Genomic DNA, 22,167 nt, shown 5'->3' with positions numbered 1-22,167 from the left:
TTTTAAATGGAAATCCTATCTTTATGGAAAATGAGATACAGCTGACCCATTGTAAGAGCTTGCAACTCAATATACTCTTCATGCAGTGGTCAGAGTATTAGTAACACTGTTTGTTTTCCATCACAGACACCTTTTACAACATGTCTGCCCGCCTTCTGTGCTGTATAGACCGATGCAGGCATTTGTACCTTTAGAGTCTTATCCTTGACCTGATGCTAGATGGTGATCAACTTACTTCAGTATATTGAGTTGACATTTTGCCACATGGGTCTGGCTACTGACAGCCCTGAAAGCAAGGGTAACAACTCTGTGGATTTTCTTCTAAACCTATTTTCTGTTATTTGGAAAGGTACAGGATGGGGATGGGGGACTTCAGCTAACTTAGAACTCTCAACAACATTAACAGAAAACCAAGAGATCCACCATTAGATTCTTCTATAGGTAATGTGAGGTCTGCTGGACCCTGCATTTTTTGAAAATAGGAGGTTGTGGAGCCCAGCTTCAAATGAAGCTGTCAAAAAAGGCATCTTCAAAAGCCACAAACATTGTATGTACTGCAGTGAGATTACGCTCAACAAGGTCCAGGCGCCTGTCTTTTTCTATCATACATCTCCTTGGACTACTATACGAAATGAAAATTCAGAGGCAGCAAGCCTGAAGGATAAAGCATTCACATTATCTTTGTTACATTCATCTTCTAGATGTATCCTATGAGTTATAAGTCTTCCTCATCTTCTGAGGGAGAATCAGATTCTGTGGAGAAATAACATTTTTCTTTATACGAGTGGTGTACCTGAGGATGACGGATGGGTGGAAACTTGTTTTGAGTATTACCATAGTGCAAAAAGCTCTTCAGCTATATTCTTAAAGTCTAGCAAGCCAAAGTTGTGTTGAAAAAGTGGGATTCCAGGTGGCACTACTGAGAACTTTAAGACCTGCAACACAGCAAGCATGTGCTGTTCACACACATGGGTTTTCAGGAAAAAGCAGCAGTATGGAGCCAATGACTTCGCTGCCTGGACCTTTTTGAAAGGGAGAGATAGCAGATCTGTCCCCAGTGACCCTCTTCTGTAGGGCACACAGTAGCTTTGTCCCCAAAGTTGGTATTGTGCATTGTAACAGACAGCAGAACCAATCCATTTTACTGCTTGGAGCAATTATTCCCATGAAAATGTCAGACACTGCCGCTCAAGTGAAAGCAGCTTTCATATCTGAAGTTCTCTAGTATGAAGGATTCAGCATCTAGTAGAACATGTTGCAAAGTTGCTGCCATGTCTTTATCCAAAGTGGTTGAGCAAACGTAAGCAGGTGCCAGGCATGGGGGGTGGGAAACTGCACCACCAGATACAGCACCAAAAAACTTAGATGGGGGGGGGGGTGGAGGCAGCCTTACATTCTTTAGTCTCATTTTCTTCAGGTAATGTGCCCTTTTCAGTGTTCATTTCTATGAGGTTTCTTGGATGTAGGGATTTTCCTGCCACAAAGTCCAACTGTTATGATGCCTCCTTTTTCTGTGCTAGCCAGGAACAGAGACAGACTTCAACTTCTGTAAGTCTTTCAACTCCACAAATCTGGTAGACTTACCATAAAGTGGTACTACAACTGCAAATTATTGCAAAAGATCTGACGCACACAGTAGCAGAGAATTTTCAGCACGGTCAAGACTCAAGAAACAGAAAAAGATTCCCTAGAAATCATTCACTAGAAAAAGGCGTTTTTCAGAATTCTCAGCTTTAGGTGAAAGTTGGCACTATGTCAGCAGTCAAACAGCACATTAAGTGTCACTAGGATGTAAATGGCTTCTCAATATGGTGCCCTTATCTATGGGCCAGTGCAAGACCCACATCAACCCAAAGTATGAAGGGGGTGGTACGAGTTTGTACTCCTCTGTGTAGTACACCATGGCCTAGCTATCTGAGAGAAGAAAGGGCTCTCATCTCAGTTTCCTTTCCAGTGCTTTTATATCAAGTAACACTGGCCTTAATGATCATGGGGAGAACCAAGCTCCCGAAAGACCTGCTAACCTGAACCAGGAAGTCCGGGTGGAACATCTGACTTGCTACACAAAAATATATGTAATCATAACATGAAACAGGTTCTGCAGCAAGAAGGCAAGGTTCACAATGAGGCTAATAGAAAAAAAAAATAGAAGTCCACCACTGAAACTCCAATAGCAAGTATCTAAAACTGAATGAAAGCCTATGAGAGTGCAACAACTTTGTGTGCAAATGGAACTGTGCAGATCATGGCTGTAGTAAGGCCCAAGAGGCACGACACATCCAGAGCTCGGGCCCTCTATTGCATCCTTAGACTGCCAAAAGCACCAACTTGCAGGGTTCTCCCCATATTCTAGGCTGAAAAAACGGGTTCCGGTGTGTAGCTTGCAAGACATTTCCGGGCGAGCTACATCGCCGAAACCAATTTGCTGCAGCAGCAATTTGCCGTAGAGCAATACGGCTGAATAGCCGCTGCAGCTGTACACTATGCACAGTAATTCTACAACTGGTGGTGATCTTTACAGACAGCTGCCCAGCCGTATTCTAGCAGGGAAGGCCATACTAGATGTATACCAAGTTCTGTATTTTCATGTAAGGAATGCATTTACTGTATTATTTATTTATTTTATTGTCTGACAATAAAATAAATAAATACAACAAATGCATTCTTTGCATGAAAATACCGAACTTGGTACACATCTAGTACGGCCGTCCCTGCTAGAATACGGCCAGGCAGCTGTCTGTAAGGATCGCCACCAGTTGTAGAATTACTGTGCATAGTGTACAGCTGCAGCAGCTATGCTATTCAGCCGTATTGCTCTACGGCATATTGCTGCTGCAGCCAAATGGTTTCGGTGATGTAGCTCGCAGGGAAATGTCTTGCGAGCTACACGCCAGAATCCCCGAAAAACACTGCTCAGTGTCAAACTAAAACCCAATGAAGGCAATCCTCTGAGTCAAGCTCAGAGGATTTTTCCCACAATGGGACTCCTCACAGTCTACAACTGCCCATATAAGGGATGCTACTATGGAGTCTTAAGAAGGGATCACCAGAAGCCATTCATTTTAGGCATAAAATTCCCACTCCTACAAGGCATGGCTAGCACCACTGTAAATGAATTAGGAGGAAGAGGAGAAACCAAACTTTAGATCAGTGCACTGCAAAGTAAAGATCAATAAATGCATTTAAAAAAAACAAAATCTGCCTTACGGTGTGCTGCGTGTCCAGATGTGCCATCCAAGCACTGTGTGCTAGCACAACTATGACCCACTTGGAAAAATCACTGTCTGAAATTTGATGAACTGACCTTATTAAAGCTGCTGTGGTTCTAGACTGGAAATAAACTGACCTTACTGAAATCGCTGTGGTCCTAAAGAGATGATTAGCTGACCTTATTGAAGCTGCTGTGGTCCTAGACAAGAGAAAAGCCTCCTCCATCCTCTTTAAAGTAAAGAGGAAAAGGACCCATTTTTCCCTTTGTGATGGAGACTCTGAAGCCGATACAAGAACTCAGTGGAAATGGCTTGGACAACCAGTGAAGCTCTTGCTGAGGTACGAAATAATGGCATTAAAATGTGACTGTCTGTAGTCAACAATCATTTGCAATGGCTCTCCAAGCTGGTGTTGACTTAGAGAACAGGCCCCTACCCTGACATTTCTAAATAGCAGTTAACACAGTGACTGCTGGCCAGTGGAGAGTCGTGCAGTAAGGATTCGGTCACCAAAGCCAGGGGAAGTATCCAGAGGTATCACTGACTGCTCCTCAAAAAGCCCTTCTTATCCTACAAGTGTTTTTTTAAGAGAACTGCAGTGGCCATAAACATAGAAAGGGACCAAAGGTACCAAAGTGACTCTCTAAGTCAATGCTGTTTTTTTTTTTTCTTTATAAGGTCCCCAAACAGATCCTGGAAAGGCTGTTGTGGGGAGACTTTTACCCATAGGGGTTAATTAAATGGCCTACCTAAGCTCATTCTTAAAGAAGAAGAGTAGGTACCATGCATTCCAGCACAAACGGGTATTCCTGAGTCAGCTGCCCTAATCAGAATAGCAGCATATCAAAATTACAGTGGGTCATGTAAACATACACTGTAGAAATCATAGTATGGGACTTTACTGGAGCCTTGCCTGTGCTCCCCATGCCTGATCCACTAGGGTGCACTAAAACCAAGTGGTAAGGTGGCAAAAACTCAAGTGGTAAGGTGGTAACAGATCTACAGGCTTTCAGACCTGTGCTGGCTGAAATAAATTAGTCTTCGTAGGAGAAGCAAACTCTGGATGCTTCCAAGCTGAGGAAGAGGCAACTAACAGAATCTACAGAACAGATAACTCGGCTCTCTTCACCCCTCTAGTCTACACAACAATGAAGAGGTTTCTGGGGAGAAAGCAAAAAAAAAAAAAAAAAAAAGGTCAGTCCATGTGGACTTCAGCACCAACAGTTCCTCACAAAACAGGAGATTTTACTATGCTTTTTATGCTTCCATCCTAGAAATGGAGGACCTTTGGTTCCTCTGAATCTGAGTTTTATTTATTTTTTTATTGCACCTTTTATTTATTTTTATTAAACTTTAATAACCGAGTAGGAGGGCTAGTCTGGCAGACCATTTTCATCCAAGAACTGCAATATCTTAGGTGACATATGTAATCATTTGTGACCACTGATGATTGAGATAGTGGAGTGCATTTTTAACTACCAACATCTCTCATGCTTGTGTTTTGGTTTGTCTAAGACCCTGCACAGCCCCCCCCAAAGACACAGCTGTCCAAGCAAACTCCAAATCTATCTCTCCTGTTACGGACTTTGGTGGTGCCAGAAGGGAAAAAGCGAGGCATGGCTTCAGAAAAAAAAATGGTCTCCACCAAAGTGGCTCACTTTTTATTCCCTTTTTATAAATCCCAAAACTGGAATTTGAAGCATCAGGGGAGAATGATGTTGGGGCCATAGAGATTTTAGGTCAGACTGAATCTTTCTCATGCAGAGCCTGGTTAGAGGAAACATGAGAATTAAAGATTCCATGAATTCTGGTGTCCTGAGAAACTGAAGTCCTGGACTGAGTGGAAAAATTTAGGAATACATCTTGATATAGATGTACTTTTTCATGTGGAAGAAAAACTCTGAACTGAAGTATCCAGGAGACATCAAAATAATACAAACCTGTGTGAACGAGTCAAGACTTTGAATGTTTTCCTGGAAACTCAAGTCTGTAAAAGAGATCCCTTGCCCAAGTGAGAGATGCCCGACACTTTCAAAAAGACTGCAAAGATAAGCAAGTTATCTAAATATGGGAAAAATGTGAACAATGTGCAGTATTCAAACTGGCTTATCACTGCAGCTAGACACTTTGTGAACACCCTTGGAGCAGTGGATAACTCAAAGAGTAATGCACAGAAATGAAAGTACACTTCAGACAAAGGAAACTATACAAAATTATTTGAAATCTGAGGCTACAGGAATACAAGTACCCATTAAATCTAGAGTAAACAAAAAACTGAAAGGAGGAATTGGTAACAGGTTCTAAAGGAACAGCATTTTGAACTTTTGGACTTTAGCTGATTAAGAAAGGAACTATCCAAGACTGGCCTCCATGAGGATTCTTTCTTTGGTACCAGAAATGTTCTTAAATTAAAACATTGCCCTGTCAGAGAAACAGGAACATGTACTACTTATCAAGTAAGCAGATGAATGATATGAGAAGAAAAATGGTGGATTATGAGGAATCTCCTGAATAGGAAGAAGGGATTCCCACACTGCCATCTGTACTCTTCACTGAGTACTGAGTGTGATGTTTTTTCAGAGATTATCTGCTGCCAATCACAAGAAATGGAGAGATTTTAGGGAAGGTTTACAGGGGACTGCAAGGGTGGGAAGGGGGGGGGGTACAATTCATTGAAACTCATTCATACTAGTTGGACTTACTTGGCTTCTCAGAGAGTACCACTTTTTGGAGCCTCCATGCCATTGTTTTTGAATGTCTGCTTGCCAGGAGTTTGCACACAGTGTTTATTTTGCTTTTTATAAAAAGCTCCACAGTTAGGGATGAAAGCTTTTACAAACTTGGAGAAGAAAGGATAAAAACTTCTTAGAGTCAACCCTTGTATCAAATCAGTTTCCTCTCTCTCATCACACTTTTTCTGGACCTCAGCAGCAGATGGACCAAATACAACCTTCCCTATCAACGGGTTAATTCAATACTACAGCATTAGCATTCTCTGACAAATTCTGAGAACATAACGCAAACCTTCTCACAAAAGATCCAGTAGCTGCTGCTCTGGAAAAGGCATTGGCTGAATCATAAGCACACATCAGAAACTGGTTACTTGAGAAACAGAAAGAGTATTTTGAGAGGATTTGCCCTCAGAAGAACAAAAACTGTCAATAATATTCTTCTTATTTTCAAAAACAGCAAGCAAAAGCTCTAATAATCCCGGTCTTGTGTGTGTAAAGTCCAGTCTGTGAAGAAGCTGGTATTGGTCTTCTTTGGCCCATGAGCTTGACAATTAAAAAAAAAAATCCTAAAAATAAGACTGGCAGAGAAATCCACACTTCTAAAAAATCAAAAGCTTTCTCATCCTTGCCGAGGGGGGTTAACATTTACTAAATGTTTAGTTGTAAAGGGATTCACCAAGGAAATCACTGCAAGGTCAGATCTGGGATTTGAAAATAAGAATATGCATATCTGAGGAACTTTATACAATCTTTTTTGGGGGTTGCAGACTGGTTATTAGGCATGCTGCAGGTAGCAATAGAAACATCCCCAAGGCTGAAATAACAGAAAGTTGAGGAAACTCCGGTTGCAGTGAAGAATTTTCAAACAAACTGGAAAGTCATGTTCCCACTGAAACAACTGGTTCATCCTAGATATGGTTTCAGGAAAGGAACATTTTTCCAAAGAAAAATCAGAGGAAATACTTGTCTCAGAATCAGATGCATTAGGAGAAAAGACAGACTTGTTCCATCAGAATCAATTCCCTCTCCACATCACTGGAAATTTGCAAAATAATTCCCTCTTCTCTAACCAGTAAATCTAGAATAAGAAGGATTAAGAGCCTGAACTAAAGCAAATAAATCTTCCCAGTCTAAATTAACAGAGATGGGAGAAGATAAATGTTTTGCCTTTTTTTTTTTTTAGGTAGAAACCTCTCCACCAGAGATTTGGTTATCCCATGCCCGGCAAGGGCACTCCAACAGCCACTGAGGATTTGTCTAACCCTCAGTCCACAGAGAATGAAGGAAACAAGGATGATGATGAATGGGGGTCTGAGGAGCCAGAAATTCCCACTGTAGGGTCTCCAATCTGTGATTAAGGCAAAAGAAGCAAATCTTATCTGGAAATTGTCTTTTTGTGACTGTAGGAAGGAAAACCTAAGAAGTCAGTAAGCTGTTCCAAGATAAAGCCAAAAAGGGAGCTTGAAACCCAGGTATGACAGCAGTCGTTAGTGGTTAAAGCATAAAAAAAGCAGTGTTTTCACCAGAAAAAAAACAAAACAACTCTGACAATTATAACAAATTTGCCCTGGCCCCTACAAAAAATGTTTTATCATCAATAAAATTTAGAGTAAACCTCAGAAAAACAAAATGCTTACACTAAAACTAACAAGAGCCACATTTTGCAAAAAAAGTCATGTCAATTCCTAGCAAAAAATAAACATTTGTCAGAAAAGTATGGTTTTACTCGTAAAATTAATCACATTAGATGTCCCAGAAGGGAATTTATATGTCAAAAACATCTACAAGTGAAGTGCTCTTTGGAGTCAGGAAAGCTAATGTTCTCCATCCCTGCCTAAGCTGTCAACGTTCTGAGGGTGTGGAAGGAGCTCTTAAGCTTTCAAAGCTGGCTGGCAACTATATTCCAGTCAGGATATAACCCATACAGCTACGGCTACTGCAGCAGTGATTTAATGAAGAACATCAATGTGGTCACTATGTGGAATCTGCTACCAGGAACAACTTCTAAGGGGTTCTTGTACTGTGGCCGCTTCTCCTGCTATGATGGTCAGATAACCTACTGTTTTCTATAAGGAAGTCTACTGGATGTAGCCAACCACCCAAACCATTAAGGTATAGGAGTTAGAAATAACTGCCTAATTACAGTCATACTAGCTCTGTCAATAAATCTACAGTGGGTCTCTCTCACACACTTTGCTTAATGAATACATCAAAGATGTGCCCCTTTAATATGTTAACATGGGGTGTTCCTGGGCATCATGCAAACCTCCTAATGATCACATCAGTATCCATAACCTCAAAACCATCCAGTGTGTCATAAGCACATTTCTGTAATGGGGGGTGTCAGTCAGACCTTAAATATCAGGCAAAATTAGTTTGCACTTTCTTCTGTAATTACTATTTGCATCTTGTTGTGCCAATGGCTGCAAGCAATTCTACTACGCAGTCCAAAAAAAAAAAAACACGACTGCAGAGAACCACAAACAAATAAGAAAAAAAAAATGAAGAAAGACCCTCTCCCATAAGCAACAACAACATGGGTGTGAGGAGAAGGGAAGAAAATAATTGGGCTGGCTTTTTACAGTATGGAGACAGACTGGGCCGTTGTCAAACTACAGTTTACTATTTCTTTCCTTCCTCCCTCCCCAGTGTATGCATTACTTTGGGGAGGGGGGGAATCTTTGTTCTGGCTACTTTACATTACAGCATGGAGACATAATGAGTAAGTGTCATATCGTGGTTCCTTACATTTTCCTTCCCCTAGATGACAATCAAAGGCGCAACACAGCAAACACATACTGGCACACAATGCTGGAACTCCCCTTCCATTGCCATTATTTTTCCACAGAGTACCATTTTTATGTGATGCAAGATAATCTTGTCAGTGAAAGAACTCTACATCACCTCCAACTGCTCCTGAAAACTGTACCCCCTAGTTACCACAGACATATTCTAGTATCTCAAGATCACACTGCAATATTAGTCTGCCACTGTCCACAACTTTTGTGGCATACTCTTCCTCCTGTGTCCCTCTAACATCTGGACATCTCTAGATATTGCCAAATGGGAAGAGGCAAGTAATGTTTTTTTGAGGACTGTCACAGATATTGCAAATTCAGCCATATACATTTCAAGGTTCAGGTGTGCAGCTACAATGTGGAACAAAGGTATATGCAATGTAGCAAGAAAGGAAGAACAGATTAAGGCTACAAAAAAAAAAAAAAAAAAAAAAGCAAAAGGCAAGAAGTTAACATATTACTGCAACAATTTCAAGTAAAAGTAAATAACCTGCACTTAAAAACTGCTCAAGTAAGATAGGAGAACATTACCTGATGTTTCAATGGTGAGTCTATCCTCCTAAACTCTGAAGGCTGATTCTCAAGCTGGTAAACTATCAAACCTCTCTCTGCTGTTGCCACTACAGCCATAGGATATACCTAGAAAACATGGCAGGTTAGACATAGTCAGTGCTGATTCTGTTACAACAGAACAGGACAGAAGTAAAGTGCTTAAGAAACACGATTTGTACACAATCATCCAGTGTTTCATGAAAGGCTAGAAAAAAAGTTATGTACTCACCATAAAGTTCCATCTGTGTTGTCCATTTTCTTTCTTTCTCAACAGTTTGGTTCAGATCTTATCCTCGGATCTGACTCTGCTGCTTCTTCATCCAGACTGTAGAATACTTGAACTCTCAAGCTCATAATGCCCCACCAACTAACATACCTCAGATCTAGTTTGCTGCCCATATGGTTGACACAGCAGTGGAGAGTTTGAAAAGAATGGAAGCTGGAGCTCAAACAAGGAACATAGGTCCCTAACAAACCTCTTCGATCGCTCCAAAAGTAGGAGGAGGAAGGGGTAGGTGGGTTGGGAGTACAGGAAGAATGAAAATAACACAGATGGAACATAATGGTGGGTACATAACATTTGTATCTGATGTTGTCATGTTCATTCATTCCTTAACAGTTGGGACACAGTCCCCAGCTACCTAAACCCCAAGGACTGTATGGAATGATATTCCGAAGCACCGCCAAGCGAAAGGCTGCTCTTGCTGTCAAGACCGGATCCAGTTTGCAATAAGCAATAAAAGTATGAGGATTAGATTAGCTCAAGCTGCAGCTGCACAAATATCAGCCAAGGAAGTTTGACAGAGTCTTATGAATTCACCACAGTCCACGTGGAATGGACGCTTGAAGGTGTTGGTAAAGGCAAGCCCATTTTCTCGTAAACTAAAGTAATACAAAATCAGTCAACCATTTAGCAAAAAGTGATTTTAGAAACCAGTTTTCCTCATTTTGAATCAGAAAAGGAAACAAAATTACTCACATTTTCTTAAGTCTTTGGTTCGGTGAAGGAAGAAATCTAACTGTGTGGACATCGAAAAGATGTAATGTACACTCTCTTTTGTTTGAAAAGTTAGGAAAGAAAACCGAAATGAAGTTTAGTGGTCGACTTCACTCAATCAGAAAGTCAGCGCAAAAAACAATAGCGTAGTAACTTTTTTTCATGATGAAGCCACTTGCTTTCAACAAAAAGTTACTAGTTACTTTGTTGGAGCCTTACAATTGAGTTGGTTGACCAGTTTCTCCATTTTCATCCTTTTTCTTTTATTGGTCGAAGTGGTGGTTGTTATTTTATTGGGAGATTGATGACCTGATTAATATTAGATTCCAACACCACCTTTGGCAGAAAGGAAGGACTGGTCCACAAGGAAACCATATCCTTATGGAAAATGAAATGAGGCTTAGAAGACAATTCTTGAAGTTCAAACACTCTTCTGGCAGAAGTGACAGACAACTAAGAAAATAGTTTTCTAGGACAGAAACTTCAGATCAAACTTAGCAGAGGGTTCAAAGGGAGGTTGAGTCAAGACCTGAATAACAGCATTTAAATCCCTAGGAGAAGTAGGATCCTTTAAAGGAGGGCTAAGTACGTAGATTCCTCAGAAAAAGGCTTTACAAATTGAAGGAAGCTACGGTAGAATTATTTACTCCAATATGAACAATGGAAATAGCTGCTAATTGTACTCTGAAAGCTGAAGAGCTAGCACCCTCACTGAAAACTAAAAAGTCAAGGACCTTTGCAATCTGTGCTCACAGAGACCTGGCTAAAGCCACTAAACAATTATAATGACTTTGTTCCACCTGGTTACAATGCTCTTAGACAAGGCAGATTATCCAACAGAGGGCGAGGCATTGCTCTCCTCTTCAAAAACATGACCATTGAATTGTTAGCCACTGGACAACCAAAGTTCAATAATGTAGAAACTATGTTCACTAAGCTGAAAATCAACTAAAAAAAACATTTTCATACAACTGGTACCTATACACCCCCCTGGCAATAACATTAACATAGTAGAATATATTCTAGACTGGACATCCCAAACATTTTCCCAAGAAACAAATCACACTAGGGGATGTTAATATCGACTGGTCCTCCTGTAACTCGCTCCACCCCACTAACCACATTAACCTACAAGGTTTCACTCAACTACTCAAAACCACAACACGGGTAGATAAAGCATTAAAAAAAGGAGTCCATCTTAAGCTGGATCCTTACTAATAGACCATCTCAATCCTACCAATCAGGCTCCCTTCTAGACACCATCAGTGACTACCTTCCCAGATTTATAATTAGGCACCAAGTGAATCTATTAAAATCCTCCACCCTCCAACAAATCCAGTATACAAAGAATTTCAAAACCCATGACTTCATATCTGCACTTAATGCAACTGGAGACCACTCATCTCTCCCATTGGAAAGTGCTGTAGACTACTTCAAGAACACTTTTCTAAACATTCTAAATCATCTTGCCCCTATCAGAACTAAATCCAACTATTCCCAAGGCTGACCAGAGATATCAGTCTACTGCTAAAACAGAGAGATAAAGCACGAGACTCGTGGCGTCAAAATAAAACTCAAACTAATAGACAAGCATACCAGCATCTAAGGAACAAAGCCAAAACACAAATGAGGACAGACAAAAGGAGCCACTATATAGGCATTCAAACCAAACACAAAATATCCCACAAAAATTCTGGGCTACCATTAATAAAATCCTACAACCAGGAAAGACCAGTACTCCCATCTCTAAACATTGACACCACCACCAATAATATTGCCACCCAATTCAACGAACACTTCAAATCCATCCTAGCCCTAACCAACAGTAGTTCTCCCACTTCACATCCAAACCTACCTTCCATACCAGCAGACCAAAACCTTTTTCTCCTTACAGCCTGCCCCAACCAGCACAATATATAAATACCTAAATAGGCTTAAACCCACAACCCTGGCCGCTGACAAATTACCTGAAGAACATCTAAAGATCACAGCCAAAGCAATCTCTTACCCAAGTCTCCATGCTCACTAACCACTCAGAACGTGTCCTTCTCTGTGGAAAATTTTGCATATAATACCACTCTGCAAAGGAGGTAACTCTGTGGAACTATCCAATTACCATCCAACTGCCATTCTATCCCCCTTATCTAAAATCTTATACATTCACAAATACAGTATCTCCTCACTAATAAACTGTTAAACACCCAGCATGGATTCCGTCCCAATCACAATACTACCACAGTCCTTATTGGCTTACTGTGTTGTTAAAGCTAACATTGAAACAATGGTAACCTAGTATCCACTGTATTCCTAAATCTCTCCAAAGCCTTCAATACTGTCTCCCATCCCAAACTCCTTTTTGCTCTCTCTGATCTAAACCTCAACCACTCCACACTAGCGTGGTTTCAAGACTATCTAAACAATCGCCAAGATCCTTATCTCCCCTCCTACCTGTCACACTAGGGGTCCCCCCAAGGATTCATTCTTAGACCTCTTCTTTTCAACATATTCATCAACCAACTCCACAAAACTACCTGGCATGCCACTCTAGTCCAGTACACCAATGACTCCACTCTAATCTGCTTTGCTCCATCACTCCTCAACTTCAGGAATTGACACAGGAGTCCTTTACCGCTGTTGAAACCTGGTTAGCCAAATCTAAACTAATACTTAACCCTAATAAAACACAGCTAATGATATTCTATCCCACTAGAGCCTTGGACCCCAATACCACCATTCACAATATTCTCAGCCAATAACATCCCTATCACGGCTGCCCAACACACCAAACTTCTAGGCGTTATCAAAGATCACAACATGAAATTTGATATGCACATTGCACAGACAAAGAAAGTCCATAAAAAACTCAGAACCCTATATAAATGCAAAAAGTACCTCACCGATGACAGTAAAGCCACCATTGCAAGAACCCACCTAGTAGCCACACTCCTCTATGCCTCCCCCATACTCATCAACCTAAACAAACGGACATTAACAAACTAAACACCTGCTAAATAAAATAGCTAGGTTTGCTACTGACTCACCATTCAGGACACATCACTGCATACCAATCAAACAACTATCTTGGCTAGAATTACCCAACCTGCTCACATATAACCATCTTACAATAGTCCACCAAATTCTAGATTGTCCTGATAGAGTTCTTGCTTTTCAAGGTGGACTTAATATCTATTCTAACAAATGACTATTAAGATCCACCAATAAAGCACTGGCTGACATAGGCAAAAGCAACAATAGCTCTGGAGACACCTTGTTTTCCATTTCTGTTGCAAAAGAATGGAATACCATCCCTGTACATATTAGGACCACCAAAAACAAAAATACCTCCTCCGGTGTCACTTGCATAGTTCTTGGTTATGTAAATGTTCTGACCCTGGGTAGCTTCACTTAATTATATCACATCACACCTTAACTTTCTATGAAAGCTTGCAACAACTCCTTTCTATACTCAATGTGTGTTTACAGTACTAACCACTGATGAATGTAACCGAATAACTGAATAAAATGTCCTTTCAACTGTATTCTTTATTGTAACACAATGTGTGTGTGGGTGTGTGTGTGTGTCTTTCGGCTTTTCCCGGTTAGGGGTCGCCACAGCGAATTCCGGTCGGCTAATGATTGGCAACAGAGTTTTATGTGCTGGCTTGCCGGGCCTAACGCACAACCTTCAACGAAGGAATGCCCAGTCACGCATGTCGTCACACAGTAGACGCTCTGAGAATCGAACGGGCAACATCTAAGTGTGAGGTGACAATGCTACCGCAGCACCACCGCTTATAATATATTTACATTTTGTTCCTTTCTTGGCCTTGAAACTGTACTTGAATTTTTGACTCTGTACTTTATTAACATGTGTACTGTATTTACTGTATTTGCTCTACTAGTCTTTCTGGAGCTTTTCTCCCCGTTTTCCGCTGAAAATGGGATCCATGTCCAGTTGGACTTTCCTGGTAAACAAATGCAAAATAAATAAAATAAATAAAATACAAGGGATCTAAATTCTTACCACAGGCCCAAAAACAAATCTCTTCCATTTACTTTTGTAATTTTGTTTCTAGTGAAGGCTTTACGGGAAGACAATAAAGTGTGACAGACTGGTGAGGAGAGCCTAGGCTGTCTAAAAATGAATGGAACTGGAAAAACCATGCAGTCAACTTGAGGCCTGATATGTCCAGATGACTCGCATCTATCGGTTGAGACAGGAGGTCTGGAGCTGGATCCAGAATCCAGAATCCAGGGTGGATGCAGAAGAGGAGGCCAAAGGAAGGCAAACAAGATCTGACGAGGCCAGTAAGGGGCAATAAGAATAACTGTGCTCTTCAAACAAGATGTTTTCTGTCACTGTGTCCTTGGGTTGGGGGATAACAAAGGGATGGAGTGAATCCACCAGAAAAGGTAATCCTTGCATGGTTGAGATATTTTGACTTGGCTGGTGGTACAAGAATGATTGCTGCTGCCATAGAATCTAAGGCTTGGAGTATCAGCTGTGGTGGGAGGGAGGAATTTTGAACAATCATTTTGACCTGGAATTGAATAGTTTGCATCCGAGAAAGAGGAAGAGAAGCTACTTGGGTGGCTGTATGAGTACAGACGAATTCCAAAGTCCGAGCTGGAGTAAGCTGAGATTTGTTGTAATTGACAGATATTCCCAGAGGGAAGCAGAGCTGGAGTAAATAGTCCCTTACTTGAATCAGTTGATGCCTGGTTGGAGCAGTTAGGAGCCAGTCATTCAGATATAGAAACACTCGGAATCCCAGCCGTCTTAGGTGAGCTGCTATGACTGCCATGCACTTGGTGAACACCCTGGGGGCTGTGGTGAGAGCAAAGGGCAGTTCTCTGAACTAGTAATGACTGGCTCCCAGACAGAAGCATAGATATCTTCTGGATCGCCTGTTCATTTTGATATGATAGTACACATCTTGAAGATCTACTGAGCACACCCAATCATCCATGGCAGAATGGACTGAACTGTGACCATCCAGAACTTTGTGTACTGAACAAATCGATTTAGACTGCCGAGATCCAAAATTGGTCCCGTCTTTTTCTGGCACTAAAAAGAATCTTAAATAAGTTACGAACTCTATGATTTGGGGGGATCTCTTGGATTACTCTTTTCTAGCAGCTTTTTTACCTCTAGAAAAGCTGCTTCCTTCTGACTGGGTGGAACATTGGGGATTTTCTTCAGAACTAATGGCAGGGGTTGTCAAAATGTATTACATATCCTCTGGATATTACCCTCCACACTCATGAATCTTTTGTGATATCTAGCCAGGCTCTCTGGTGCAGGGATAGATGACCCCCCGACTGCCTCTAGAGACAGACAGTAGTGCCTTCACTCATAAGTGCTGACAGGATCGGTCTGGAAAGGAATCGCTAGATCCCTGTTATGAGTACCACCACTGTTATGGAGATGGTGTCTTCTGTTTGAGACCCCCCCCCCCTTTGCTCCTGGGGAGTACCTTGAAAGGGACCCTGTGATTTCTTGAACCACATCTTTCTATCAGCTCACTGGTTTCTAGAAAAGGACTGCTGAGGAGTAGAAAAATATATGCCCACAGTAGACAGGGTCTTTCCCTCTTGTTCGCACGTACAGTTTGTGCACCTTTCACTTTGAGGCCAAACAATGAGGTTTCAAAGGATAGACTGACGAAAGAAGATTTGAAGGATTATGCAAAATCACACAAGCGCATCCAGGTACGTCTCCTAATGGAGATGCCTGAATGCACCACCACTGAGGAATCGTCAGCAGCATGAGACATCAACCTCATGGACGAACTGGAAATAGATTGAAGGGTATCCAACTGACAGGAAATGGCATTCCCTTCCTCAGAAGAAATGGACCTGGAAAGATATTTGGTAAGGTCCTTTAATCAAATCTCTCAAAGTCTGGTAAAATGTGCCAGACAATTTACTGACCTAAGAGCGAAGGTTTCTGAAGCATAAACAAGCTTCCTTAATCTGACCAGAGCCCTAGACTCTGTTAGGGAGGTGAACAGAGGAACTCTGTTCTGTTAGCTTTTTTCTTGTGGCAAATCAACAACCATGGCATCAACAGGTATTCCTTTACTCCAGTGTGGATAGTCTTTGGTGGTGCAAGGATTTTGTATGGTCTCATGGGTGTAGGGTCAATGGTGTTTGGATCCTTCCACTCCCGCTGAGAGACCAAATCTATAACCTCATTGGTGGGCAGAGTCACCCAGGAGGTAAACAAATCAGACCCAAAAGCCTCCAGAAACACGGATTCCTCTTGGGAAGGGTTATCAGAGGAAATCTAAAAGTCAGAAACTGCAAGTACGGAAGGTGCAATGGCCAAACAATGTAACTCAAAAACAAAAAACGTCCAGCACCAAATAATGAAACAAAAATATATTTATTGCGACAGCTCCAAAATGGTAGTATATAGATACACCACCAGACTAGAATCAGACTGGTTTCAGCATCAAATTGCCTTCATCAGTGAAATTAACAAATGAATGCTCAGGAGCATTAAATAAATAATCAATACATAATGCCACTTCCTAGTGGCTATTCATAATTGCTCATTCTCTAATAATAACAGAGAGAGAGAGAGACACAGAGAGAGAGAGAGAGAGAGAGAGAGAAGACAAGGGGGATGGAGGGAGGGAAACCAGGACTGCAACAGTGAATACACTCGAACATCTACATTTATGGTAAGTGTACACAACTTCACTGTTGCAGTCATCACATTTGGGTCGATTCCCAAAGCTGAAGAAAAGTGTGGTGGCAGTCAAGAAGACTGGGGTTTGGCTAGGATGCCCTGCAAGACTGTGGTGGCAAAGCCTGCCCTGGGTTTGGAGAAGACAGGCAGGTGGTAATGCTTGGTGAAGGTAAGAACAGATGTCGATGTTGCAACCTCCTGGTGGGGACCCCTCTGAGGAAAGCTGCATAGGTGGATGTTGCTCTGGTGGAATGTGTCCTGACCCCCCTGGGGGGAGGTTTCCCATGCTGTTTGTAGCAGAAATGGATGCAGTGTGCTATCCATTTGGAAATTATTTGTTTGGATATGGCCTTGTCCTCTGCTCCTGCAGCGAAGCTGACTAGCAATTGATCAGCTTTTCTAAAAGGTCAAGTCCTGTCTAGGTAGAATCTGATCTGTATGTGCACATCTAGTGTGCAGAATCTTCTCCCCCTGGTTTTGCGGGTTAGAGAAAAATGTGGGCAAATGAATGGATTGGTTGAGAGCCACACTTGACACCACTTTTGTTATGAAGGATGGGTTAGTCCTGAGGCAGACCCTGTCAGCATGGAAATGATGAAGAGCTCCACAGCCATAAGTGCTTGTAGCTCTGATACTCTTCTAGCTGGAGTGATGGCCAGAAGCAAGGCTGCCTTCCAAGACAGAAATTTTAACTCTGCTGAAGCTGCAGGTTCAGGGGGGGGGCAGGGTAAGCTTTTCCAACACAAAGTTTGGGTCCCAAGCTGGGGAAGGAGCTCTTCTGGGTGGCCTCAAGTTGTTAGCCCCTCTAAGGAACTGTTTGAGAGGGTGTGAGAAAAGAAGTGGCTCTGTGCTGAAATGAGGAGAGATGGTAGAGGGACGAATTTTAACAGAAGAGAAGGACAGACCCCTGTGTAGAGGGTCTGCCAGGTAATCCAGGAGGAGAGGTAGGGATGGCTGTGCTGTTCCAGCTCCCTTAGCCTGGATCCAAGTACAAAACCTTTGCCACTTGTCAGCATAAGAATTTCTAGTGCTGGGGTGCCTGGCCTCATGCATTACATCTAGAACTTGTTTGCTTAGACTGGCAGCTTGAGGAGAGGTCAGGGAATAAGCCAGGCTGCCAGAATGAGGGTCTGCAATTGGGGATGCATGAATTCTCCATTCCTCTGGGTCAGGAGTGTTGGGATTTGAGGTAGGTGCCATGGTGGCAGGGGTGACAGGCTGCGCAGCAGTGGGTACCAGTGCTGGTGTGGTCAATCTGGGCAATCAGGATTGTCCTCAGTCTTTCCTCCCTTATTTGGAGCAGAACCTTTGAAGTGAGTGGTAGAGGGGGAAATGCATAGACCGAGAGGTTTACCCACTGGAAGGATAGGGCATCCACTTTCCAGGCCTTGCTGTGAGGTTCCCTGGTGTAGAATTTGCTGAGCTGATGATTGGAGTGGGAGGCAAAGAGATCAAACTTCGGGGTGTCCCATTTCTGAGTTTCAAGGGTGAAGGTTCTTTGGTCTAGCTGCCACTCATGTGGGTCTAGCAGGTTTCTGCTTAAGTTGTCTGCCAGAGAGTTTAGACAGCCTGGCAGGAATTGTGCTTACATTTGTAGTTGCATGACTGAGGCCGTGTGCCAAAGAGTCATGGCGAGCCTGCAAAGAGGATAAGAGTGAGTTCCTCCCTGCTTGTTGATATACCACGACCGTGGTGTTGTCTGTTTTGATCAGTAGAGGCCCCAGGGAGAGTAGGGGTCTGAAAGCTGTCAGGGTGTGCTGAACAGCTAACATCTCTTTTTGGCTGATGTACAGATGTATTTGATTTGGGCTCCATTGGCCTAAATACACCTGCTGTCCATATGTGCACCCCAGGCATAGTCTGATGCGCCTGTGGCGAGGGTCTGGGCGGCGTGGGGTTGTGAGAAGGGAAGTCCCTTGTTGTGGTAGCATGCTGCTGCCCACCAAAGAAAATATTTCCTTAGACAAGGTATCACTGGTATAAGAGTTTCCAGGTCTTGAGAGTGCTGACACCAAAGGCTTTTTAGGTACCATTGTAGTTTCCTCATATGCAGTCTGGCATATGGAATGAGTAGAATGCAAGAATCCATGAATCCTAGAGCTTGCAGGATTTTCCTTGCAGATAACTGGGTCCTCGTGGCTAGTTGAGAGAAGTAGGCTGTCAGGTAGGACTGTTTTTCTGGTAGAAGGAATGCCATCTGGGATGCTGTGTCCAGGCTTGCTCCCAGGAATACAATTTTTTGTGTGGGTACTAGTTTGGATTTCTTTTCATTGATAGTATACCCCAGGGAGGTCAGTAGGTCCTTTACAAAAGGTCAGGTGCTTTAGCAGCTTTTCCTGATTGTCTGCCTGAATCAGGCAGTCATCTAAGTATGGGTAAATTTGAATATTTGTCTGTAAAAAGCAATGGTGGGAGCCAGACATTTTGTGAAAACTCTGGGAGCAGTGGATAAGCCAAAGGGAAGCGTAGAGAACTGAAAGTGGAGTGATCCTGCCCTGAAACGTAAGTATTTACTACATGATTCCCTGATTGAGATGTGTAGGTAGGCCTCTTTTAGGTCTAGGGTGGCTAACTAAGCATCCTTGGAAAGTATAGGTAGAAGCTGCTGGAGGATGAGCATTTTGAATTTTGGTATCAGAAAGGTGTTTAGAATGGATAGATCGAGGATGGGGCACCATGTGCCCTCTTTTCTGGGTACCAGGAAGAGTCTGGAGTAGAAACTTTGGGTCATCTGTTCTGCAGGAACATGCTCTATTGCCCTCTTAGAGAGCAGGGAAAGGACTTGCTTTCTGGTCTCTGCCCACTGGTTTGGGGGAAGATCTGGGAACCCTTTTGGGGTTGGCAGAGTGTGGAAATAAAATATGTATCCCTGGAACACTATGTTGAGGACCCGGCAGTCATTGGTAATGGTGGCCCAGTTGCTTGCATGGAAGGAGAGTTTTCCTCCTACGGGTAAGAGCAGGTGGGCAGAGGCAAGGGGTGGAAGTGTAAAGTCATTGTGAGTTCTTACCATCAGGGCTGGCTTTACACTCTCTGGTTTTGAAGAAGAGGAACTCCATTGCTTAGATCTCTGCATTCTCTGGGGCTGTTGCTTGGGGGGGGGGGGGGCTGAGCTGACCTGGAAGGAGCAGGAAAGGATTGGTGCTTCGAGGGGCAATGCCTACTGAAGCTCAGTGGCTGGACCTGTAAGAAGTCTAACTGTCTGCATAGATTTAGCCTTTTCTTCCATCTTTTTTAAGATCTCTTTTGCCTTGGTGCCAAATAAGTTGTCTTTGTGCAAGGGTATGTCCAATAATTTGGATATGACATGATCTGGCAAGGGCTGTCCCTTAAGCCAAACATGCCTTCTAAGGACAGAACCAGTGACTGCTGCCCTGCAAGATGCTTCTAGGGCATAAAAAAACACATTGTATGGTGTGCTTAGTTACTTGACTTACATAATGCACCAACTCTTGTAACTCTATTTTTTGCACAAGCAGGAAAAGAAGATGTGTTTTGTTTGAGGAGTTCCATGGTATGTTGCTGATATTTCAGCATATGGAACTGACAATTTAATGCTCTAATAGCAAGAGTGGCAGAGGTGTATACTTTTTTTACCCAATCTGTCTAATGCTTGGGAATCCCCTTCTGAGGGGGTGGGATTCTTAGCTGAAATTGCTTTGATTCCTTTAGGTCCTTGAGAGATGACCTCAGGTCAGCAGTAGGAATTTTGCAAAGAAATTCGTGATAGTCAGGGACTCTGTAGTTCCTGTCAGGTTTCCTGGGAGCAGTAGGGAGGGTGTCAGGGGTCTGACTGGATTCCATAAAACATCATCTACAACATCCAGGACAGGAGGAATGGCCAGAGGTCTGTGCTGTGGAGGCTCTAAGAATTCCCAGAGTCTCTTTTTTGACTGAAGATAGTCCTGACATTCCAATTGGAAATGCTCCTTTAAAGTATGTAGGGTTTCCCCAAAGGAAAAGTCCTCGGGTGGAGAGGCTGAAGGGATGGATTCCTCTGTATCAGAATCCTCATAAGCAGAGAGCGGTTGCATATCTTCATATTTAGATGCATCAGAATCATCGGACTCCTGTTCAGATACAACTACTGGGTTCAAGTCTCTTTTTCTTCTGGAAGGGATAGCCTGGCTTCCCCTGATAAGCATTACAAGGTCTTCCGTTATTTTAAGGATTTGAGAATGAGGCAAGGAAGCAGGTGCCTGAGCATGGGTCGTTTGTTTGGTGTGGTTGTACCCTGGGCATTAGAAACTCTGTTGTTTTCGAAAGAACTGTAGACATCAAAGAAGTCTGTCTGTGTTGTGTACGGTGCCTGCTCAGCGGCTCCGCACCCATCCAAGATAGAGACATCCGCAGGATCCTTAGTCGATGAAGAGTCTCGCAGCATACCAGACTCTGAAAGGGTCTCGGTAGCAGCCTGCGAATCCACAGAAGCAGGCATAAGTGGCTGCGAAAACGCCTCACTGAGGACCGAAGAACTGATGACTAGCTTAACAGAAGCGTCATCGGCAGTCTTGGACCTGTGAGGTCGGTCTCTGTCTTTATCCTGACGTTTTTCGGAAGATCTGTTGTTGGATGGCTTACTAAAGCCATATCGGAATTAGAGGAAGGAGAGTGAAAATATCTAGCTACAATAAGGGCCAGACGGTATAGTTCTGGCGTTGAACAAAGCACAAAAGCAACAGTAGGGGACGTTGTGGTCTGGGCCTAAATAAGTGACACAGTAAGAATTAAAGTCTCTGTGTGGTATTTGCTTTCCACAGGTGAGACAACTGTTAACTTTTTCTGACATCGGTTAGAGTAAGAAAAAAAGGATCTCCAATGGGGGACTTATCTTTAGAAGACTTCAACTTCAATTCTGAAACGAAAAAAGTACAGTTGTGTACCTACCATAAATGTAGATGTTCGAGTGTATTCACTGTTGCAGTCATTACACTTGGGTTATCCTGCTGGCAGGCTACCCGCAGTCGGCCTGAATTGCAAAGTCCTGGTCCGGCAAATGGTTGCTGTCGCCTCTTCCCTAACGTCAGTGCGCCAGGGGTATAAAAGATGCAGCCGATGCCATTTTCTTCAGTTTTTCTTGCCCCAGATGTCAGGTGCCCCCAAAAGGGTAGGCTAAAAATTTGCAAATAAAAAAGCATGCACTAACATAAACATTACCTTCCTCTACAAGCAAATACACCAC

At 42.7% G+C, this 22,167-nt stretch overlaps 1 protein-coding gene across 6 annotated transcripts in view; it reads right to left on the bottom strand.

Annotated features, from left to right (window-relative positions):
• Positions 1-22,167, bottom strand: part of RAE1 (ribonucleic acid export 1) — a 601,382-nt gene that overhangs the window by 351,401 nt on the left and 227,814 nt on the right. For all 6 annotated transcript variants that reach the window (XM_044090053.1, XM_044090055.1, XM_044090052.1 and 3 more), the window contains one exon: positions 9,271-9,378. In XM_044090053.1, coding sequence (XP_043945988.1) covers positions 9,271-9,378 — 108 coding nt within the window. The remainder of the gene's footprint in view (positions 1-9,270; positions 9,379-22,167) is intronic.

The sequence above is a fragment of the Protopterus annectens genome, chromosome 12.part0 (assembly GCF_019279795.1).
Source record: "Protopterus annectens isolate FY-2018-M chromosome 12.part0, PAN1.0, whole genome shotgun sequence".
Taxonomy (NCBI): Eukaryota; Metazoa; Chordata; order Ceratodontiformes; family Protopteridae; genus Protopterus; species Protopterus annectens.
This window is presented reverse-complemented; position numbering and strand designations above follow the sequence as displayed.